Source organism: Macrosteles quadrilineatus, unplaced genomic scaffold (assembly GCF_028750875.1).
Source record: "Macrosteles quadrilineatus isolate MER2022 unplaced genomic scaffold, UCM_ALF_1.0 Scaffold_2__2_contigs__length_208266976, whole genome shotgun sequence".
Taxonomy (NCBI): Eukaryota; Metazoa; Arthropoda; class Insecta; order Hemiptera; family Cicadellidae; genus Macrosteles; species Macrosteles quadrilineatus.
Window position 1 is genome coordinate 69,388,505 of NW_026542595.1, and position 25,574 is coordinate 69,414,078.

General features: G+C 34.3%; 3 protein-coding genes across 3 annotated transcripts in view; 2 read left to right on the top strand and 1 right to left on the bottom strand.

The window, feature by feature from the left end:
- The first annotated feature begins 16 nt into the window (after positions 1–16).
- LOC128987471 (transmembrane protein 184C) lies at positions 17–17,356 on the top strand. Its single transcript, XM_054408330.1, has 10 exons — positions 17–549; positions 2,484–2,520; positions 3,411–3,613; positions 5,738–5,812; positions 8,420–8,626; positions 9,341–9,443; positions 10,873–11,047; positions 11,576–11,703; positions 13,591–13,734; positions 15,265–17,356. The coding sequence occupies exons 1-9, from the start codon at positions 248–250 to the stop codon at positions 13,699–13,701; spliced, it is 1,341 nt and encodes a 446-aa protein (XP_054264305.1). The 5' UTR covers positions 17–247; the 3' UTR covers positions 13,702–13,734; positions 15,265–17,356.
- Positions 17,357–20,402: 3,046 nt separating this feature from the next.
- Positions 20,403–24,447, top strand: LOC128987197 (phospholipase A2 inhibitor beta-like). Its single transcript, XM_054407939.1, has 2 exons — positions 20,403–20,556; positions 22,545–24,447. The coding sequence occupies exon 2, from the start codon at positions 22,547–22,549 to the stop codon at positions 23,339–23,341; it is 795 nt and encodes a 264-aa protein (XP_054263914.1). The 5' UTR covers positions 20,403–20,556; positions 22,545–22,546; the 3' UTR covers positions 23,342–24,447.
- LOC128987195 (putative neutral sphingomyelinase) overlaps positions 24,364–25,574 on the bottom strand; it is a 49,570-nt gene continuing 48,359 nt past the window's right edge. The window contains exon 10 of the mRNA XM_054407938.1: positions 24,364–24,481. The gene's annotated coding sequence lies outside the window, so the exon portion shown is untranslated. The remainder of the gene's footprint in view (positions 24,482–25,574) is intronic.

A 25,574-nucleotide genomic window follows, 5' to 3' on the forward strand; every position in this document is an offset into this window, starting at 1 on the left:
GTTATGTAATGTCAAATCCAACCAACTGTCATGTGAATGGTGTACCACCATAGTAGTTTTTAAGATTTTAGGAAACTTTTTCTAATATTTCATTATCTATGAAAATGAATATCTGTAATTTAAAAAGGATAATCCATACCGGTTGTGATCAGAAAATTACTTAAAACTAACTTAGGCCTAGTTTATAACATTCAGGATTCTTTGTTAGTGAGGCTGTAACTTAATCTTTACTTGTTTTTTGTTAACAATGCCTAGAATATCACTAACTGGTAACGGTTTGAGAAATTCTTTCTCTAATACATTTTCCGACGTGCTTTCAAAATGGAGAAATTGGATAAAGGCCGCTGTTATGGTTATTTATGGAATATTCATGTTACTCTTGATACCTAAACTTATCATTCATTCATTTGATCAAAAGAAGAAAAATCCTGATCCTGCAGCTTACATTGGAGGTTTTTTTGCTGTACTGACTATTCCGATATCTCTCACAGAAATAATTCAACATATGATACATTATTCCAGCCCTCCTCTTCAGCTTCATATTATCAGGTAAAGTTTTTAAAAAGATAACTAAACTGGTTTTATAACTAAGCAGTAGGCCTACTGACTAAGCCGCTGATCATTCAACATTCAATCACTGTCTAAAAACGTCCATATGCAATGACAAACGGCTCTCTGCTGTAAGAATTTCTTGATAATTAAAATATGCCTAACATAAGTTAAGTTATATGCAAAATATGTAGGAGCCTACCTAATAATAAATCTTAGTTATAAGATGTTTTATTTTCTGATTTGTGATCATTGCTATTGGCATTTTTTATATTATTTGTAAGGGAACGGTCCAAACTCTAGTTTTTAGCCCATTTACAAATTGCACTGTGTTCTAGAATCTATTCTGCTTGGAATGTAACCAGCCACCTCCAGGTTTTAAAGGAGGAACAATTTAACCACTCGACTACCCAGACAATTTTGTCATTGGCCTGGAATAGGCTAGGTTTTGTGTTGCATCATCACCATTTAGCATTTTTACATTTTTGTATAAGACCGGTCCAAACCCTGGTATTATTACTAGGTACATACAGTATTCTACTTTGAGTATCAAGATGATTTTTGAAGAATAACTTATTGCAGGCAGATCACTTTATTTTGTGTCTTTAATATGACTTGAAATTGTTTGTGCAGCAGCTCCTCCACTAAGTACTGGACAACAAAAGGCATATCATCAATGCTATCATCTGGTCATCCATTCATTCTCACACACCTTATGCTTGAATAACCGTTACTGGTATTATGTAGATATTGCACAATTGTTTAGATATGACCCCTTATGTTAACACTAGCTGGCCCGACAGACGTCGTCCTGTCCCAATGTGGTTTTATGTCAATGCTCGTTCATTTTCAAGATGAGCTCGTTCGCATGGCTCAATCACGTCCTGTTTGAAGTTCGTTTGCTACGCTTAGTCACCTTTAGGTTGGAGCTCGTTTGCTGCGCTCACGCCTTCAGGATAGCTCGTTCGCTATGCTAACTCGCCTCCAGGTTAAAGTTTGTTCGCTACGCTCACTCACCTTTTGGTTGCAAGTTAGCTGTTGTCATAAATAAAAAAAATAATAGTCCTGCATCCTGTTGGTAAACCTATTAACATTTCAATGCTATTGAACATCACAGAATCAAATTGTTTGTTGAACCAGCTGTTAAGATTCTTTAATTCCATTTAAATATGAGTACTCATAAGGTTAACATGGGAAACTCCAGAGCCACTGGGGCAGAGCCCTTTTGACGGATCTGCACCAAACTTTAGACAAACCATCCTTGAATAATGCTTAATAATGCGTGAAAGTTTCATTACAATCTGTCGAGCGGTTTCGGAGTCCATAAAGGACAAACAAACATACATTGGATTTTATATATTTAGAAGAAAAAAAGATAGATAATGTGTGTCTCCTAATGTACCGTACTATAATAGTTTTCTTGCACTGAGTCTGATACTGTCAAAAAATGAACTATTATAGGGTGAGCCTATAAATATTTTTTGAACAGGGTAAGTTATCTATTTAAAACGATTAAGTGATACAACCACCTTAGTGCTTTATTCCATTGGCTTTCACCCTCTTTTCCCTGGGCACTGCTGTAACGGGAAGTAGTACAGAGGCCTTGTCTCTTAGTCAAACCCCTGACAGCAGGCGGGGATTAGTGTCAGGCTGTAGAATGTCTTCAACACTGCACGACACAAAGCCAACACATTTGTTTAGTTAAGAGATTGGCAACCCCTTTTTTAACCTTCATTTTTCTGTCTACATAAGCCTAAAACGTGGGGCGTGAGTGTGTTGAACATGTAAGCTAGACGTGTGCTGGTACTATAGAAGAGGGAAGAGGGGGCTGTGCTGATCAAATTTCAACAGGACACATACCCACGACATTACTGCCATGGGTTCCTACTACCAGATGTATTTGTCATTAATTTCTTATGCTTTTATTTTTTCAGGATTTTATGGATGGTACCTATTTACACTCTTAATGCGGTAAGTTAAAAATATTTGTTTGACTAAGAGCTTAGTTACCACAGATATTTTAGTAGAAACAGTATGGATCAAACATAATTTCCATAAATGAATAAATATAATTTCATCTCATTTCATAAACAAACGTAACTGGCCCACATCCTATACGTTACCAATAACTTTAACATGTTATGGTTTTGGACAATGGGCAAGTCCATTAAGTTAAATGATGTTTACTTTTGGGCTACATCATTCACATAATTTGTTTATGTTTATGATCCATACAGTTTCTGTTCTAATATTCAAGTTAATTATTAATCTCACCTTCCCTTCCAGCTATCACACTCCTCTATATGTATTGTCTATCACCACCGGTAGTGAATGTATTAAATTGATATTTTTCTGTCTCAGATGTTTGAATATTTCAGATAGGTACAATTTAATTGCTATTGAGTAGACTAAAGAATTTTGTTATAGGAGTATTTATTTCATACAGTAATTGAAAAGAAGCAATATAAAGGCAATAGGAACCCCCAAATGCCCTTCGTCACTAAGGCTAGCTGTATACTGACTCAATTGCTCCTTTTGGGCACTGATGTTTCTCACACATATCTTGAATGACAGTACAAAATGAATCTGATCAAAATTACATTGGAAAAACAAGACAATTTATTATATTACAAGTGATAGCTGAAAAGAGGAAATTACAAGTAAAGTAAAATCAGTACACTTTCATTAAGATAGACCACTATTATAAAATCTAGATTAAAATTAGTGATTTAGATTTGGTACAAAAAAAATAACCATATTAATAGGCACAAAGAAAATTGTTACTTCATGTAGTACTCATTAAGTCATACAGGGCTACCTAATATACCTATACTCATACTGTATATATATATTTTTTTTAGTGGATGGGAATAATTTATCCGGATCAGACAATATTCATGGATTCATTCAGAGAGTGTTATGAGGCCTACGTAATCTACAACTTTATGATGTACCTGCTGAACTACTTGAATGCTGAGTCTGATTTTGAGACTCAACTAGCTACCAAGCCACAAGTAAACCACATTTTTCCTTTCTGCTGGCTTAGTCCATGGAAAATGGGCAGGTAAGTTGCAGCAGCATCAAATAAATAATATTTGACATAACTTACCGGGACATGAGGAATTGGTATTTCAGCCCCAGTTTTGAAATACATTCTTTTAATCATGTTTTCCCTTATCTCGGGAAGACAAGTAATAACCCTAATAATTATGAAACAAAGTTTGTGGTGAGACCACAGATCACAAGAATTAGTGAAAAGTAACTTGATAATTCTTGATGAGATGCAACTTCCAAATAATCCATCCTATCAACCACTACCTCGCTATCCATCGCTAAGTGGGCCTTCCCCACCGAACTCTCCCACAGAAAGGTGACCTCATGAGTTTTACATCAGACCTGAGCAGCCGGTATTTGAGCCCTCGATCTGGCTGTGGAGGCAGCAGGCCTTAGCGTAAGCTTAGCAGTTTTAATCTCCACCTCCAGCTCCGGCACATGTCGGGCATGGATTACAGCTGTTTTTGTTGAGTTATGCCTGCATAGATGAGTGTAGGAGAAAGTTTGATTATGCTAGTAGCTGTTATATTGGCCTTTGGGGCTCGAAGGGTTAGCCAACGTCTGCTATGTTCTACTATGTGTATTGTACTTAGTATTGTTATTGTGCTTCGTTATGAGTAATTTGAAATTGAGCACTTATTGTGATATTGAGCCAATGAATAGTCTATCAATAGTCATTTATTCCATCTTTAAGCAATACAATATTGTGATGGATTTCATAAAAAATAACAATGATGGTTTATATTAACATTGAACAATGGCTCTCTTACAGTTTAATGTCAAGCTTGTGGAGAGGGTTTGGGACATCAGTGTAAGCCTATTGAGGTTTATAAGTAGTGTTGTGATCACAAATCCATTTTGAGTTAGCTGCAATGTTTCTACTTCATCTTAGTTGGTATAATTTGGTACCGTAGTACATAACGGTAAAAAGTATTGAATTTAAATTCATAAATAAAACAAATGATCACTTATTATATTTTATTTGTAGTAAACATTTAATTTAATTTTTTGTATGATTTTAATTTAATTTCATTTAGTTGTTATTAAGTTCCTAATGTTTATCCAAACACTGTGCCAAAAATGTGCCTTTCAAAATCTATATAATTAATATGCTACATGAAACTTTGTCGGTTGAACTCCTCCGCCATTTCTTAACCGATTTTATCCATTGACGTCTCATTGGAAAGAGCGTGTCGCATAGATTTGCAAACTGGTCTTACATTTTTGAAAAAGTCCCTTGGCCTCTGCCCCAGTCTTTTTTAAAGTTCCCATGTTATCCTTATGAAGAACATAATTGTTTACATTTTGATCAGCTGTATAATTTAATTGCTGTTATTTATTTTTCAATTCAATGAAACGCATTGAGTACATTTATTTACTATTTGAACTTGTGTAAACATAATCCCAAAGACGGATCGTGTTAGTATGGTTGTATCTTCAATTTGTGTTTTTATCGTTGTTTTGTGTCGCTATGACGGATCGTGTTAGCATGATTGTAACTTAAATTTGTGCATTTATCGTTGTTTTGTGTAGCTATAATTTTTTTATTTGTTGTTATTTTCTTTTAAATGCCTCCGACGCGACGATAACGAAACATAGACAGGAGGCGTAATCGTGATAACGACCGCAGCTACAGAACAGTGGCGGGTAATAGGCTTAACTCATCACAGTCTGCACCTGACCCTGGACAATCTCAACTATTAGGTTACAAATGCGTCCTAACACTACCCCAAAACGACATTTTGTTCTCAATTGGCCCTCTATCAATGACCTGTGTTGCCTGTACAGCGAGGCATTTTGAGAAGAAGAAAACCGGCCGGAATGCTTTAGGTTTATCAATAACGGAGATAAACATGGTCTAAGTTACTCACCGGTAATCTTTGAGTTGACTCTTTTAAACTCATTGTAAATATGACTGTTATTCGTTTTCAAATAACTCCCTGTAATACTTTGCAATTGCTCGAATTCGAGCAACATGTACACTAGTATTATATAATATTAGCCTGATAGAGCAGACTACTTAATAAAGGAAATTTTGTAGTTAATTCTATTTACGTTCTATGTAGGAAATGAATTAGGTACAGTGATCATTATCACAGTTTTTCACATATTGTTTGTTCTGTGTCTTTTCAAGAGAGCTGGTCCACAACTGTAAACATGGGATTCTGCAGTACACAGTAGTCCGACCTCTCACCACAGCAATTGCATTGTAAGTAACTGATTCATTTTATTAATTAAATATAACGAGAGGACCCATACGCAAATTGTGCGTTCTAATAGGGATCAAAACTTGTTTCTCAAGCAAAAGGAATAATACAACACCATTTTCTATTTTCAAAGATTATTAATACCTGCAGACTGCCTATAGCGGTCCTCGATCATCCAACAGGATTACCCGTTTTGGTATTATTATACCACCATCAGATCCTTTACAAAACTTGAAGTATTTCGATACATTATATCATGTCACAGTTTTTAAAAAACACAGTCACAAAACATGCAGGTGAGTTTTAGTTGCTTTATATATTTCATAAACTCGTCCTAATGAATTATTAAATTATAAAAGCTTGATCCAGTCTAATATGTTATTTAAAACAATAATAAGATTAGACAGAGACAGAAAGGAATTATAAGGGAAGCCGGGGGGACAAAGTACAACTAATAGGACAAGATAACCTCCATTTGAGACTCAACACTTGAAATGCATGCTTTGCTTCTTTTTTGTCTCTCGTTGCCTACTGTAAATAGTTTATTCGGGATTAAATGTTTTGTGACTGTGTTTTTTTAAAAACTGTGACGTGACATCATATGTTTCATATGTGTTTTACTTCAAGTTTTGTAAAGGCTCTGATGATGGTATAATAATACCGAAAAGCGTAATCCTGTTGGATGATAGAGCACCACTATAGGCAGTCTTGTTAGAAATATCTTAGTTTTAGGTTAAAAACAATATCCATGCTAGGCTGTTCTGGGAAAATTTGTTTTTCGGTAAAACTTAAAATAAAATTTTAATATTTTTAACACTAGTGTAATGAACTGTCAAGTAGCTATGGCAGTTATACAAAAATGTAAATAAATAAATGAATTTTAATATATGCCTGTAAAAAAATCATCAGTAGCAAATTACTAAATACAGTACAAAAGAAAAGGACATGCCTAGGAATGCTATTGAACATTGATTATATGGGATAATACACTTGGGATGTATGATGTATTATTTAGCAATGTGATGATTACACTAATATTGAACTAAAAGTCTCGAGGAAAAGCCAAGGACGTTTTGTAGTTCTCGACGATGCGCCACCGGAATTGACGCATTGTTCCCACAATGAGTTGTGATGTTCCACGGTCCCAGTGACTAAAGCATTAAACTATAAGATATGGCATAAAATTAACCACAGTATTATATAATCAAGTCTTGTACAATGGCCCAGCTTTATTGAAGGACTATAGTGAAGTGAGTAATTTAAAATGCAGATTTTTTAAATTTTGCTATGTCAGCAATGCGTGTTTATTTCTAATTATTTTCAATCACTTGAGACGACAAGGTTGTTAACAAAATGAAGTATAGCATATATACAGAACCAATAGTTGTACATAATAACATATTATAACGTATACAGTAGGGTCCCGCAAACTCGGCACTCGATAACCCGGCAGTCTGGATAACTTGGCCATCACCTGGCTCAGAAAATTAGTGATTTTTTGAGTCCAAGTTAAACATGGACTCAAGCCAGCTTAAGTCATATCATTCGCAACTCGTAAAAAGGATTTGTTGTACTATATCTGATGACTTAATACTGACTTGTATTATAAATATAAATAAAGAAGGCAGGTAAATGGCTTACAAATTTTATTGTTTTTATTTTTAACCCTAGTTCCCGATAACCCGGCATTTCACAAACTCGGCACCCTTCCAGTCCAAACTAAGCCAAGTTTGCGGGAATCTACTGTACCTATAATATATTTTATTCCATATCTTAGACTGTATTTTATATACTCTCATGGAAATCGTACATTTGTAGGCCTATATTTTATTTATTTTCCTCTTGAACAAATCAAACACCACGAGCAATGCTTGGTCCCCTGATACTATTTAACAACTGATAGACTAAGGACAAGGCCCACCCCTTTTGTAACCTGTGTGGTGTGTATGGTGAAGGGGAGTTTGAAGGAGACAAGGCGTTCCCATACATCATTGCAGTCAACACCTGCTCACAGTTCGTTGCTATGTATCGTCTGATACAGTTGTTCATGTGTTTCACAGGCTATGTGACCTGTGTGGTGTGTATGGTGAAGGGGAGTTTGAAGAAGACAAGGCATTCCCATACATCATTTTAGTCAACACCTGCTCACAGTTCATTGCTATGTATCGTCTGATACAGTTGTTCACGTGTTTCACAGGTTATGTGACCTGTGTGGTGTGTATGGTGAAGGGGAGTTTGAAGAAGACAAGGCATTCCCATACATCATTTTAGTCAACACCTGCTCACAGTTCATTGCTATGTATCGTCTGATACAGTTGTTCACGTGTTTCACAGGTTATGTGACCTGTGTGGTGTGTATGGTGAAGGGGAGTTTGAAGGAGACAAGGCGTTCCCATACATCATTTTAGTCAACATCTGCTCACAGTTCATTGCTATGTATCGTCTGATACAGTTGTTCACGTGTTTCACAGGTTATTGTGACCTGTGTGGTGTGTATGGTGAAGGGGAGTTTGAAGGAGACAAGGCGTTCCCATACATCATTTTAGTCAACATCTGCTCACAGTTCATTGCTATGTATCGTCTGATACAGTTGTTCACGTGTTTCACAGGTTATGTGACCTGTGTGGTGTGTATGGTGAAGGGGAGTTTGAAGGAGACAAGGCGTTCCCATACATCATTGCAGTTAACAACTGCTCACAGTTCATTGCTATGTACTGTCTGGTCCTGTTCTACAAAGCAAATCGTGACCAGCTTCGTCCAATGAAACCCATCGGAAAATTTCTGTGCATCAAGGCTGTGGTTTTCTTTTCATTTTTGTAAGTACTAGCCTACGTGCTAAGCTTAAAAAACAAGCTTAGAATGTACAGTTAAACGTGCAAAACAGTGGTTTAGTTGTTGTTGTGAGTGTAAATATAAATATGCCTTCAGTGGACAGATTATCTTTAAATCGTGTATACAACATTTGTGGACATCAGATATCTTTAGAAAGAGTGACATGTTTTCTTTTATCTACAATAGACTTTCCAGAACATAAAAAGATGGAAATATGAGAATGTAAAGAGATACAAAAAAGGGCTTTCAATGTTTAGACCACAAACTAACCTCACCACCTTCTTTTGTGAAGTAAAGAGTCTCTTGTTTGTACAAGAACTGTTTGAATGTTTGACAACTTTATTTACTGCCTCACTATTTGATTTTGTCTACAGTATTTTTCTTTCCAGGACTTTAAAAGTTTGACACAGTAGTTTTTTTTAGTTGTTTTCTTATGACAATGAGGTTAATAACATTTACATAGTTATTTTGACTTGAAAATGTGTGATGTTTATGGTGAAGGGGAGTTTAGAGGAGTCAAGACGTTCCCATACATCATTGCAGTCAACAACTGCTTACAGTTCATAGCTATGTATCGTCTGATACAGTTTTCAACTGTCAGTATTTTGACTTGAAAATATTGCATCAATAATTTAGCACTACACGTATATTTAACCAGTTTGCCTGTGTTCCCTATTGATCTTTTTTATTTGTTTCAGTCAAGGAGTTGTTATTGCTGTGTTGGTGTATATGAATGTGATTTCCTCAGTCTTTGAAACGGACAGTGATGATGATGTCAGAGATATATCGTCTAAGATTCAGGTATGAATCATTTGCCTTACTTATTCTCATAGACATTTTTTTTTTATTCTCAAGAAGGTATTTGGCCTCCTCAACTAACTGCCACTACTTCCTCCGATCCTGTACATCCTCTCCTCTTAATTGAAATGTAACATTTTCCTGTCTACATCATCGTTTTCTCCTCATCTTTAGGAATCCAGTGAGTTTTTTTCCCATTTGTTTAATATTTAAGACTTTCAAGATATGTTTTTACCATAGGCTAGTTTAATTTCCTTCCCATATTAGATGTCTATATCTTACATGTCTGACCTTTGCAACAAAAACCGCAATTGGTCTTTAAAACAGTCCCTTAGTTATTTATCTTAGCTTTTTGCTTTGTTCTCCACTTGCATTTGTTGGTCCAAAGATTTTCCTGAGTACTTTATCAAAAATTTATTGATTTTTGATACTGATACCTGAAAAATGGATTCTCAATTCCAATACCATTTATTTTTATTTTTCAAAATTGTTTATATAGATTGGTCATAGTACACCATCCCCTATTTCATTTACTAACTATAGAATGATAGAATATGTTATAAAGTGAAGAAGTTAAATTATGTTTAAGTTTAGGTTCAGGATTAATTGACTTATTTAATTGAAGAACTTAAAAATTTAATTGATTGAGTAAGGAGATACTAATGTACCACATTATGTATTTTACTATCAATAAAGTTCTTGTATCTTGTATCCCTGCCTTTATGTCCTTAAGTAAGAGGTGGGACAGGGGCTGGAAAAGTGGGAATGGGGTGTACTTATGTCTTCCCATTTGAGTGCATCCAACTGTGTTCCAGGCTAAGATAACTGCGGTCGTGTAGTGTGCTAGAGAGAACCTGAGGCAGAGCATGAACATTTCCATTTTAACAGAAAGCCATACTGTGCTTAAGGCATTTGACTCCTGTCCAAGTTGATCTGAGACTGCCCGATAACCTCTGCCTTGGGTAGGTGCAACCCCTGGGGTAGGACCCCTGGACACTCAGGGATAGAAGGGAACGAGGTGGTTGACAAGTAGGAAAATGTGGCGTCAGTGAGGAAAACTATGGTGAATTCCTCTGAATATAGCCTAATTGGTCAAGGAAGTATCATCATCTTCTGTGATTGTAGCAAAACTCTGAATATCACCCATGGTCATAGGGTCATCAATGGTAACTGGGGCTTTAAAATGCAAAATATGGCATTTAAATTCAAAACATCACGCTTTGTTGTAGTACACTGCACCCTACATCCGCTACTACTTAACCAATCGAAACGTCAGTGACCATTGACTGGTCACCTTCCTAACACTCTGTTTTCCAATCCTTATTTGGCACAGAATATTCCATTAGTTGATTGTTGTATTTTGTTTAAGAAATTCTTGATTTATAATATTAATTTATTGTGTTCTAATCTGTAAGGATATGTTTTGTTTCAGAACTTTTTGATCTGTATAGAAATGTTTTTTGCTGCCATCGCTCACCGCTACAGTTTCTCCCATAAGCCGTACGAGGACGGGATGCTGCAACATCAGACTCTGTGCGAGACACTCATGGCTATGTGGGACCTGAGAGATGTACATGACAACATCAAGGAGCACTTCACAGTTGTAGGTCTGTATCGTCTACTTGTTTTTTACTTTCTCCACCTATTAGTGGAGAAAGTATTGTTTTTGTCAAAATTTTTGAGTTTCAGTTTTGAGTGGATACATCCCCCTGAACCCAAAAAAAGTTTGTCAAAGCTTGCAATGTGACAAAGTTTCAAATTAAATAATTAGGCCTACATACATTACGACACAAATAATACAAACAAACTAGGTGTCTACTGCTAATTCTGAGAACGTTTGGTTTGATATCGCTATGTTTTTTCACTTCATGTTTAGTTTACGCATTGTTTTGTGTTATGTGTAAAGATTTTATTTTGAGGTTTTGACATGTTGCAAGCTTTGACAATGTTGCACATGCCACTAACCTAGGCCGCAGCATTTTATTGATGGATATTTGGAGTACAGACAAGGAAGCCAATAATGTTTGTTTTAGTGTAAACTTGTTAAAGCAACAGCTAAATAAACATCGGGTATATAAAGCTCCTGTATCGTTAGTGTGTGCTGGAGATTATGAAATAATTCTTCTTATCTGTAGGCAGTGGACTGGAGAGTGGTCTAAACACACTGAAGAGAGCGAGGTCTGAGACGAGTCCGCTGTTGGCCGATGTGTCTCGCAGCATGGAGTCTGGCTACCAGAGCTTTACTGACATCCTCAACACAGCGGTACGCAACACGCTTTGTCATACATCCTTGGAAATTAAATTGTTACCATGAAATTTACTTAACTATGTTTCAATTAGTGCTGTATTAATTATGTAATGTGTGGTGGGGGGGGGGGGGAAGGGGCACAAAAATCTAGCTTATTGATTGTCTTTGGGATATCAAGTTTATCTGGATGGATAAGGGTATCATCCTGAGATAAGAAACAAAATAAATCGCTCTAAAGGTAATAATCAAAATATATTACTGTCATTCACAGTGTTTTCAATCAAGGGAGGTTTGAGTTTGGAAGAAAGATGTCTTAATTAAGATGCAATGGTAAATTCAAACAAGCCTTGCTATTCCTACAATCCTTGATTAATATGAATTTGATTATTCTGATTGAAATCCACACAAGCAGCCCTAATCAAAGTTAACCAATACAATATTAAATACCCCTGGCGCAACAAACCTGCTGACTTAGTGAATTTCCATTTGTCTGAATTGATTTTCAATCAAATCTATTTAAATAACATTATGTTTAACCTAGGTTTGTTGCTACAAGGAAAGTAATAAAGTGTGTTTTTTAAGTAAAATATTAATAGCTTAGTATGAAATAAATAAATTTGCTAAGTATGAACCAAATATATCAATAAATAAGCAAACTAACACATTTTACAATATTCTCCATAAGAATAACATGGGAATCTTAAATTTTTTTTTTTTTTATTGTCTCTGTTACCAATAACAGTACAAAACACTTTGATATACTATTTTTTTTTCTAAGCTCTTTAAAAAGGTCTAGAAAGAAATTGGAAAATTTTGTGTTTTGAGGTAAAAAAATGAGAAAACAATTTTTTACCCTATAAAAGCCCCCGTAAAACCCTGTTCCCATGGTCTGATCATGCTAGTTCACAAACTCAATCCAGTTTATCCTGCCTTACACCTTCAAACCAAATTTCATAAAAATTGGACAAAAATTACTCAAGTTATCGGATGTATATATAAATCTATTATACATATATAAAAATTTGAACGAATGGTGTTTTTGGCCTCTGAGGACATCAAAATGAAAAAGTAAATCGGTCCCGGTCCTAGGTCTCACCGTGCCACCTACGGTAATAGCTACTTTCCCTATAGGGAAATTCTCTAAAACTAAAAAAAGTACTTTATGTCTACATCCAAAAAGTACAAATATACTGTAGCAATATTACAACATAGTTGTATGGTGAGCAATGCAATTCAAAATGTATAGTTATTTTATCTCGCCACACAACCAGGCATTTATTTATTCATCTAGATACAGCAGTCATCAATTTTTTTATAGACTACAACAATGATGCAATAATGAAGTGAAAATATAATATTTACACACATTAATTTTCGGCATTGCTGAGGTTACCAGTGGTATTATTCTCATCTTTTTATTAAAGAACTCCCATCCCCCATAGATTTAGTTGTCTGTGTGTTGTCCTAAAGACAGTGAAGTGAAGTACCTTTGCAATACTCAGGCCACATAGGCAAACATCTGGTGTCTGAAGTGATGGGGGTCTCGACTAGCAATGTCTGGCGTTTGTAAATGTTAGCACTTTGACTAAGGGTGTCTTAATTATACCATAATCAGAGCTACAATCTGCACTCAGAGCTATTGAGGGTTCAAGAGGAAGTTAGTGGGATATGATGAACTTCACCTTTTTTACTATTTGTTATTGCAAGTGACAAAAAAATCTCACTTGATCAAGTGTCCAAATGTATGTCTCAATGCTCTCTAAATTTTACCATTTTGAATGATGGACACAATGATTTTTTTTTTTAATTTGAATTATTGTGTATTCTAGTGCAGAGTTGTTGTGTTTCTTGTACCAATGTAGGCCCGAGGTAGTAGTTTGTTGTAACTGTGATCCTACACAGGAAGGAGCTGTGGTGGAAGGGGCAGCTCACAAAGACGAGGATGATGATCCCGAGGCGGAACTACATCCAACACCTTACCAGGAGATAGACTCTGATACTGCCATTGCCTAGATACAGCAGTTGAACTTCTTCCAAACATTCCAGGTATGCCTCAAACCTGTTCCTAGTAAATACTCTTCGTATCATTTCAGGCAAATGTTTTTCACCAGTTGGCTTGTGTTTTGCAAGTGTGATGAGCTAGAAAACCCATTTTAAATTTCTCGCACTTGATAGAATTGGGACCTAAGGGTGACTGATCTGTGCTGTCTACTCCACTGTGCTCTTGAAAAGTATGTCCCCAAGCACTGCTAAGTAAGTACAGGATGTTTTTAAAAGAATGCCGGGATTTAAAATGGTATTTGCTTGGATACTATTCAAGGTAACTAAACGTTTTATACGTCAAATTGAAGCTAAAATTATTTAGTTTTGTTTCCCGTGTAGCAAGGGAGGAAACTTTGACCTTGGCACGCTTAAAACAGGTGCGGGATGATAGGCCGCTATTGTGACTCATACGCCTGACGTCAGTCACCAGTACGACTTTTACGGCGCAACAGAAGGCACAGATTGTAATCTGTAGTTCGCCGAGTTTATATCAATTGCTAAATTAAACTAAATTTAAATCTACTTAATGTTATAGAAACTTGAAGCTGGTTAAATGAGTTTCGTGGCACCGAAGTATTTTGAAAAGACATTCACTTGGCCGGCTAAAAACAAGCGATGACATAGTTGAAGAAATCCGACAATTCTGCACCAGAAACCTGAATAAATCGATTGCCTCTACGAATTCTTGGTCACTTTATGATGTTATCTATAAAATATAGAGTGCCGAAAAAGATTCAGTTAAGACATCAGATAAACCCGCTGATTGCCCTAAGCGTACATACTTTGTTAGTTTTACGCTCATCTAAGATTGATCATAAATCATTCCAAATTGTATGAAAGAATGAGAAAAAAACTTTATTCTTTACCCTTCAATTTGACGTTTAAATCGTTTAATTACCTTGAATAGTCCCCGAGCAACGACCGTTTGAAATCCCGGCATTCTTTTAAAAACACCCTGTATTATGATGCTGAGTATCTGCTGGTAACTAACATAGGATTTAAATCATTTATGCACACGTAAAGTATGATCAGTAGTGATGTGTCAAAACTGAATCTCAGATCTCCACAAAAACTCTGGAAACGTTTTGGCTTTAAAATTTGATTGGCAAGTTTTGAGATTCAAAACTCTAAACCGAAACTGCCAACATTTTTATTCACAAATATTGACAAAAAATAAATGTTTGAATGGATCTCATACACATTTTATTATGTTAGTGTCAAGAGTTAAGTTTATGTTTTTTATGTGTTAAGTTATGAGTAGTTGTTTGTAAAAAAACATATGATTTTGAGGTTTTAAATTATGTTAGTAAAATACCTATGTATGTAACTTTGCCAGGGTCATGAGCCCACTTCTGTTCAATTTGGATTGTATGATAACATTTTATTACTATCTGAATTTTTTACCTTGTTCTGCAGGTTTTCTGTGGCTGGGCTTTTATATTTTTAAATGATCTACAGCTGTGATAAATATATATAATGCCTGAATTTGATAAAATGTAATTCAAAGTGTTAATAGATATTTTTGTCTTTCAGAAATGACTGCTAGCCTGTATATATTTGTCCGCTGTTATACAGTCTCGTCATGTACTTTTGACACATTCAGCTCTCTTCTTATTATAATTTTTTCAAGAAGAGAAATATTATAGATAAGTATTATTTGTTAAAGCTTTAAATTTTTTATTTGTACAATTAGTATTTTATGTTACTATTTGTATGATTTCTAGTTACTATCTAATAGTACCAATACACTTTCCTAATAGGCCTGAACAGTATACCTTACTCCATAAAATATTAATGAGTACAATTTAGTTAATGAGTACAAAAGCAGTTAAGAATAGTTGAGAGTATTTTGAAAATGTTTGCTCTTATTTTCTAACTGAAAACAAAAATTGAAGTTATTGCAATATTTCCCCTTACTCTAATTAAAGGATTTTAGTTAATCTAAATTTCTATTTTCAAACCTTTATCCTAATTTAATTTTGCTTACATTTTACACATTAGCAAATTATGTATTTCCTCCTAAGTAAAAACTTAACATATATTTGTACAATCTTAGTTAATTAATTGTTTGAAATTAAAACAGAAAACTTCTTTAACAATTAATATTAAATCAAAAGAAGCAAATAAGGCAGCGCTTGTCAAGAGATTCCATCATAAAAACTCTAGAACAAAAAAAGTTTACAGGATTCCTTCTCGTAGAAGACACTTAGAATTGAATTATAAAATGTGTGTGTTAAAATAAAATACACTGATTACAGTATATTTACAAACAATAAAAATATGTATTAAATTCAAATTCAGCCTACTTTTAAACATGTACAATCAAGTATACACGAATGGTGCACAGAAAGCCATTATTACATTCTTGACACAGTAAAAAAAATAATTTAATACACCTTTGTGCTGTAGTTTTTCTAAATAAATAATTGAATAGAAATAACACTCTTCACAAGAAGAATTTGTTAAACTGCATAGCTCTTTATTAACAAGAAATATGTTTAGCTTTATTTCAAAACCTTTACTTGCTCTCATCAGCTTTTATTCTGTCTCAGAAATGGTATAATACTTAAACCAGAAAACAGTTGAATTTTTGTTTGATACTGCTTTTATAGTATTATTGATTTGGAAATGTTCTCCATTTCTAGTATTATATGTATGTTAAGTAATATTAAAACAGATCATACTTAGGACGGAAATTTTACTGGCACTTGCAGAATGCAGAGTGCCATGTAAATAAACATTTGTATCAATGATGCCAACTATAACATAACATAAGATATTGTTTATGGATTGTTTTAGTTGTAATAGCCTAATATGAATCTGAGACCAAACTTCTGAAAAATTAGTAAAACAAAATCAAATCTTGAAATGATTTTTATCTCAATGAAATAATATTAGGTAATACTACATGCATACACCACTATTTTTCTTAAAACTTAATATTTTTAGTTTGTAAAAAGTGTAGCCATATATGTAATATTTATAAGTCTGCTGAACAATTAAGTTAAGTTTTAAATTGTGACTTAATTTATTCAACTGATAAACTACAATTTACCATTGATCAAGTGTTCTTCCTCTTATGGCAAAGTGTTTGTTTAAACATAATTTATTTGGCTTTATTTGTTTAATAATTCGTTTACATTCCTTTATTTAGAGGTTATATTTATATTAGGCTACTATTATATTATTTATTAGTGTTGTAGAGCTTTATTTTAAAAACATTCTATTAACTTGTTTTGTTACTATGAGAGAATAACATTGTTGTTTACAATTTTGTTAATAGTTTTGATGATCAGAAGTACTAGTCTGTTATGTGTATCTATATTACTTTTTGTATGAAAAGTTTCTATAAGAAGATTTTAACTATAAAATGTGTGAATTTTTAAATTATTATTAATCAATATATTATACAAATTTTACTTTTTTGCCAAAACATACAAGTAATATTATGATAAACAATACCTTATTTTTAAGTATCAATAAAGTACCTATTCTAATATACGTTTAGTGCCATTGTCATCACATTGAATGTTTTAGCCACACAAGATTAGTTTATTTTAGAAATGTATAGTTTCATATTTTTATAGACAGTAGTGTTTTTAAAATACAGTATTTATGAACAAAACTTGTGAGCATTTTTTCAATCCGAAAAATAAGTAAAACCACCAACCCTAGGTAGCTGACATTTCACAGAGACTGCCTTGACTCTACATCCCCATTGTTGTTACTGTCTTTTAATTGTTTCAATGTCCAAGCTTGTAATATTGGTGTTCACATGTGTTCGTCAATAAACTGTATGTGAATCGACAACCTTATGATGAAGTCTATAACGCTCCTGTAAACGATAAGTATGATGTGTTCATCAATGTTTTCATGTATTATTTTAACTTGTGTTTTCCTATGGTAAAATGCAGACAGACTTCCAAAAAAACAGGCTGGATGAACCAACACATTGTTCAGAGTAAACAGGAAATCGACAGACTAAGTAATTTAAATCGGCTTACCAGGGACAAAAATGTTAAATTGGCCTTGAAAAACAAAAAAAAACTGAATTAAAATCCCAAATTCTTGGAGCTAAAACTAACTTTTTCAGTGATAAGATACACAATGCAGACATGTTTGCAAGACAACATGGAATATTATAAATAAAGAGGTAGGCAGCAGTTCAATCCGCCAACAAAACATTACTTTAAAGCATAGAAACAGAGACGTCAGTGATCCCAGGTTGGTAAGTGCACTCCTAAACCAGTACTATGCCAACATGGTTGAAACAGAAATCATCCCAAACATACCCAACAAAGCTACAAGTATCCAAACACCCCTTTTGAGCCACTCAAATAAAAGTTTTCTTCTTCAACCACTATCATTAGAAGAAATCAAATCAATAGTTTTGTCTTTTAAAAATAAATTTTCTTGTGGTTTTGATGAGATCCCCATGCCTATTATTAAAACAGCAATTGACTATCTAAAATATCCGTTATGTCATCTTGTAAACTCTTCTTTTATTACAGGCATTTTTCCTGACAAATTAAAGATTTCTAAGATTAAACCAGTCTTTAAAAAGGGAGACCCCGCTATACCTTCAAACTATAGACCTATATCTTTACTACCATCCTTTTCTAAGATCTATGAAAAAGCTATGTGTATAAAACTAACAGAATTTCTGGAAACGAACATCTTGATAGATAAAGAACAACATGGATTTCAATCCGGCAAGTCTGTGATTAGTGCTAGTGTTCAGTTCATTGAATCAGTAATAGATTGGGTGGATAAGAGAAATAATGTTACTGGGGTCTTCATGGACCTCAGCAAGGCTTTTGGTAGTGTGTCACACTCCAAGCTGGTAAATATCCTGTTTTGTTTGGGTGAACCAAGGAAGAGCTTTAGATTGGTTTAAATCATATTTAAATAACAGACAACAATATGTAGAAATAACTAATGTCACAAACAACAATAAGGTAAATTTTACTTCATCATTGGAAATTTTAAAATATGGAGTGCCACAAGGATCAATCCTGGGACCTCTGTTGTTCATATGTTATACAAAGGGTTTACCAGATGTATTAGATGATGCAAAAGTCTGTTTATATGCTGATGACATTAGCTTACTTGTATCTGGTAATACCTATCAAAAAGTAGAGTCAATAGCAAATAACCAATTTCCACACGTAAATACTTTCTTAAACAATTTAAACCTTTTAGTTAATATAAATAAGACAAAGTGCATATCTTTCTCAACATATCAAAGTAAACCAGCTCAACACAGAATTTTGATGGAAGGAAAATGTTTAGAAGAACTGCAACATTTTAAATTCCTAGGACTTGAACTTGACAAAAATTTGAATTGGAACCTTCATATTGAACATCTTGGCCGTAAAATTTCATCAGGGATTTTTGCTCTGAGAAAAATGTCTAAATTAGGTCCTTTGGAAACATTAAAAATAATTTACTTTGCTTTTATTCACTCCCACGTCTCCTTTGGCATAATTTTATATGGTGCAACCTCTCATGAAAATTTGGAACAAATATTATTATTTCAAAAAGAAGCACTTCGTATCATGTTAAACATTCAAGATTGGAGAACCTCAGTTAAAGAACAATTTTCAAAACTTGGTATTCTTACTGTTTTTGCCCAATATATCTTTGATTTGATCTTGTTTGTAAAGAATAATTTACCAAAATTTGAGACCTTGGGTTCATGCCACAGCTATGGGACAAGGCACAGACACAAAATCAGTTTTTCAAATCACAACTTAAAATTCTTTGAAAATAAACCTTCATATGCTGGGATTAAATTTTATAACCTTCTACCAGATAATATTTTACAAATAACAGACAAAAATAAATTTAAAAAACAGCTAAAAACTTTTATGTTATCCAAGCCCATTTATTCCTTAGATGAATTTTTTGGTTGAATGTGTTGTAAATTATAAGCTTTTGTATTTTTGTTTAGCCTTTTTATATAAGTTAGGGTTAGTTCTAACAATATAATTTAATTGTATAACGCCATTCTGGTGCAACATGTTGTACTCCTGAATAAAGATTATATGACTATGACTATGACTATGAAGTGATTATAACATCCTTCAGTGCCTGATGATAACTCAGGGCCGAGTTAAGGGTCAGTGGAGCCCTGGGCAAACTCAAAATCAGCGCCCCCCCCTTTTTTCCTAGTGCAGGCGGGCAGTAGTAGTACGGCACCCGCCAGGCGCCCCTCAACCACTGGTGCCCCTGGGCATATGCCCAGTCTGCCCGTTATTAAAACCGGCCTGTGATAACTTAATGACAATTCTAAACTACCTGTGGCACCAGCAACATTTTGGTTATAAAGAACAGTTTTTTAAACCAGTTAAAACGCAAACTTTTACTAGGAACTATTTTGTGTGAAAATTAAAAGTTATTTTAGGATTCTCTTACCATGTAAATCTACCTTAGGGACAAAAATATTCCTGCATCATATCAGAACAACCACAAATCAGATCAGGACGTAAAATACAATACAGAACTATTAACTCCAAAACGTTTGTATAAAATAACCAATGATAAATAACGTTCAATGGGTTCTGGGAAAGTCCCATCAGATTAGAAATTCAAATAAAAAATTATTCTAGATATACAGTAGTTCATAGAAAAGTCAATAAACATTTGAGTGTAGTTTAGTTTGAAATCAATTTTTATTGGGAATACCGATATTGTTTATATGATGGATAATGCACAATATCTATAGGTCATGTAAGCTATCAGTGTAAGTTGTGACACCCATATTGCTTTCGCTTCACAGATCACAACTTATTACTGGACTCAGTGCTTCTCTGCATCTCACGGGTAAGCAATGTAGTTGTAAAGTTCCAATAGACTATGATCCCACTTGAGTGACTTAATGGAACATTAAAATGATTAACTTAGTATCTATTTATTTCATTAATTAATTTTGAAAGTGATTTGGAAGAGTAGATTTTTAAATAACAAATGGATTTACAACTGTTCCTGCTTTTATTCTATTCCGCCCTAAAGGTTTGAGTGAATGGGTCATGTTCATAAACAACTAGCAAGCGAGTATGAATAATTAACTATGAAATACAACCAATTTATCTGAGAATACTTATTTAAGAGTTTTATTAGACAAGCAATAGTGTGTACCATATATAATCAGTTGATTTGAAGTTTGTTGTGCTAACCGCCCTTTTATTCCAATTCCTACACGTCAAGAGAGGTTATAGTTGTTAATGTAAAAATCTGATGATGTTTTAGAATTTTACAAAATGAATGAATAATATCCAATACTGTATGAAAATTTACAAGGTTTTTAGTTAAATTTCTTACTCCAATCACTTGCAGTATATCAATTGTCTGTTTTGATGTTTGGAAAAAATCTTGAGGACGTTTCTGTTTTGTTTAGGTGGACTGATTAGTCAATATCACAAACCAAGATGGTGTATAGCCCCCCATACATTATGCGAGTTGGTCGCTTGTCGATGGGCGATTTGATGCTGGCGACCATATTGCCTAGATATCGTCCAATGTATGGGGGTGTTTGGATCGGATTGTCAGCGATTTTGACATTGCCACGCGACTTCCTGATTGATAGTTTTTCCCTGGCAATCCACCAGATCGCCGTCGATTTGGAGGTTTTGTTCACACCTTCACAACTGCATCACAAGTTTCTGAGATTATTTTTCCTAAACTCTGTAGAGGAATTGCAGTAGAAAACTTCATTTCTTCAAAACTCCTGCCTGTAGCTAGAAAACGTGATGTAGCTACAATGCGTTCTTATTTCGCTGATTGACTGCATTAGGCAAGTGACTCCCTTCTTGATGAAAGGCTATACTAAACATATGTTATATGTTATAGGAGGTGACGTAAATTATCTTCAGGAATTCTAAGGTAGTTTTTTTAATCGTCTGGATTACTTAATGTTCTTAAAAGGAATATGTCACTTAACTTGGTGCCTTTTCTTAAACCCCTTTTTGCGCCAAATCCTTTTTTGTCTCTTTCTTCTTTTCATTTTCACAACACTGAACTAATAATATTACAGCAGCAGCTACCGCTACAAGTTCCATTCTCAAACTGATCAGCCAAATCTTTAAAATGCCACATGATATGACTTGACTAAAAAATGCTGCTTGGGTAATAAATATGTTTTGACTGGCGATATGATTTCCGACAATCTAATCACCCACCGACAAGTGAACAAATCGCCTAATGTATGGGGGCTTAACTAATGAAAGATTTAAGTTACCTGTTTTGCTGTCAAAACAATATATTGAATCTATCTATAAAATAGACTACAGCTAATATTAATAATTAATTAGCTATAATTAATTTGTTGTTGTAAACAGAGCACATCGTCAGTGTTGAATGCCTAGCTTTTAATGGTATCTAATACTTGTCCCATTGCTATGTACCTCCAGCTCATTGACATCCCTAACAGTTATTATTATGGTGATATCGTCTGCATAACCAACTAGGAATCCCATTGTGGGCGATGTTCCAGGGATCCTAATAGATCCAAGAATAGAGCCCTAAGCAGCACCCCCTCTCTCTGCAGAGGTCCATCTAGCATGTTAAAAATCAACTTTAGATCTTATAGGTAGCTCTGTTATTCTGCAGCCTCCTTAGCCATGTACAAGGGGATTGCAAAATCCGTCTTCAATGCACCCAGCATGTCAGCATAGCGGTTGTGGGATCTTCTTGGCCCTTGGCAATCACACAATGCAATACAAGCATTCTAACCAATAATGACTGTACATAATTATTCTGTATTATTCTTGTTTTGCTATCTCCAAACCGCTTATCTAGGTATTGTGTTACAGTCATGTTCTGGTGGTGGACTCTCCTGTTGATGACTCTACTGGGACTATCAGTAGGGACAGACATTTGTCCATCTGTCTGTGTGTGCTCCAAGATGGAGAACACTCGAGACAGAGTGAAGGTGAACTGTCAAAGTAAATCCCTCACTTCACTACCAACCAACCTCAGCAAACAAACAGAACTGCTGAATCTCAACGGAAACAAACTGACAGCTCTTCCAGCAGAGTCGTTTAGTGATCTAACCGAGTTGAAAAACTTGCGTTTGCGTTTCAATGACATCGCCACTGTGCATAAGGATGCTTTTAAAACACTCAAACACTTGAGAGTGTTGATGTTGGATTACAACCAGATACCTTCTCTTCATTCGGACACATTCAAGTTTAACGAAGCGTTAGAAATAATATCATTAAGTAACAACCCATTGGTGAAACTCGAAGACGGTCTTTTCTCAAATAAACCCGAACTTGCAAGTGTAGAGGTCGAAAACTGTGGACTAACTTATATTGGAACTAAAACATTTGACAATGTTCCCAATCTCTACTACTTGTATTTAAATGGAAACAAACTAGTCAATGTTGATTTTTCGACACTCATGCCTCTACGTAGCTTACGGATGATTCTGGACAGGAACCCTTGGAAGTGTGACTGTAAGCTGAGATCTCTACGAGACTGGATGTTTAAGGAGGTCCACGCTTCTGGTATAGAGTGGTACAAAGAGCATTCACCTTCATGTGCTGAGCCTGCAAAGCTAGCAAACAAGACTTGGCTGGATATCAAATCTGAGGAATTTGTGTGTTGAACTGGACTAAAATAATTGTCATGTGACAATTGTATATAAACTATGACAGTTATGTTTCCTAGAATAAGGGTTTTTTTTCTTAACCAAGTAATTCACAAGTTCAACTTGTTAGACTTTTAAGGTATACCATAAATTTAACTTTAGGTCTTGGGAAAAAAATAATGGGCAAAAATATGAGCAAACACATCCTGATACAAAAATAAGTAATTTTTATTTCATACATTTAGCATAAGCACACAAACTGTATAAATATACACAATATCACACAACAATAAAGAGTTACGTAATTAACAATTTGAAATCAGTCATTAAAAGGTAAAGGAATGTGATTTTAAAAGTAAAACAAAGTCCAGTAGACTCCCTCTAACATAGAACTTCCAGTTCAGACTTTGGATATTATTGAGGTGTTTCTTAATTATTTAGATTGGTACTGAGGTGTTATAATGTTGCACACATATTTTGTGGTTTTGGACTCCAAAAGAAAAAAAAAAGATGGAGTAGCTAAAGACATGAGGCCGAGGCCAATGAAGAAGACACACAGGATTGGAAAAAGTGGAGGCAGATAGTTATTGAGGCCAGAAACCTTCTTCTTGGGGTTTAAAAACAGCAAAGACGTAAAATCCATTACTTTATTTTTCATTCCTTCGTTTCAAATTTTTTTTTACTTCTGAGGGTCCACACATTTTATTATTATTGTTTTGACAAGGGTTTGCCCTGAGGTGTAAAAAAGATAGGGGGTCCACGATAAATACTGCACAGTAAAAACCATAAAATATTACTGTATAATGTTTGAAATCAATATCACAGTGAGAATATAAACTACAAGATTCTAAATCACAGCTATTTTAAAAGGCAGAATGAGAACAAATAATAGTCCACTAAGCTATCTAATGTACAGTATAAAATAGGCAATCAAGAACATTTTCTGAAGTTAAAAGCTCAAACTTAGAATACTCTTAAACAATTCCGCCGCTTTAGCCGCTTTCACTGGCTTTAGCTATATTTGACATACATGGAGTAAGGGAATAAAATATATAATTGACAGAACTTTGTAATGACTCATTTAAATGGAATTTCTTTTAAATAAAAGTTAAAACTATGCTGAATCACAGGAGTTCTTCCTTCTTTGTACCATCTTACCTGTAATAAGTTACAGTTATAATGAAAATGTTGGTAAGTATAAGTAAACTCATGAGTATAAGTTTACTTGTGATATTGCATATTATTATAGACTAACCAATACTAAGGAAGTATGTTTTATCTATGATATTATCTATTGTAAAAATCCTCATTCTTAAGTAAAATCTGAACCTTGTTTTGTAGTATGGTAATGATTTTTCTAAATACCAAATGATTATGTATTATTTTAGTTATTGAAAACCTTACATATTTCGTAAACGTAAATAAAGGTAACAAAATATATAATAAGAAAAATAAAATCACATAAAAATGTCAATACTAAAAAGCTGATAATATTTTAATGGTAGTGAGTGCTTTTTATATTGTTAGGTAAGTTTGGTGTAGTATGACAAAAGATATCATGTCTCTTTTCCAAAATTTACTTTACTGTAATACTCGTATGGTTAACATCAAAGAATGATTTGATTTGATCTATATTCTATTTCCCGGACTAGTAATGTATACTCTAGTCTATTACATCAAGGTAGAATCTCAATTATCCAATTAAAACCGGCCATTCTAAGAGGAGAGGTTGTTACACGGAAAATAATATGATTGGTGGTAAATAACACAAGTGACAGTACTAGGTGTGTTGCGAAATGCAAAGAGTAAATTATCCAATTTATGCTGTAAATTAATGGTCTCAGAAACATTAGCCATAACCTGTCTTTAAAAGGTGTTTCTTGACTTCTTGCACAAATCTTTCTGCAGCCCCATTCGAGGCAGGATGGTACGGGGGTGACAGAGTAAACTTAATACCGTTGTTGCTCAGAAACTCTCTTAATTTACCACTGACAAAATTGGGACCGTTATCACTAACCAACTCCTCGTACACAGCTTTTCAATGGTCTTAATGCAATTGACAGATAACCACCAAGCGCAAGAGTTTTAATCCCACCTGTATTTGTTGAGTGTTATTATTTTAACAAGTCACTTATTTTTTACCATTTTATCTTCTTTACCATCAAAATAATCTCGTTCTCATTCTAATGTTTTGTTGAATAAAACATACTCAGTGGAAACATAGTGGTACAGGTAACACAGGTTGGGAAAC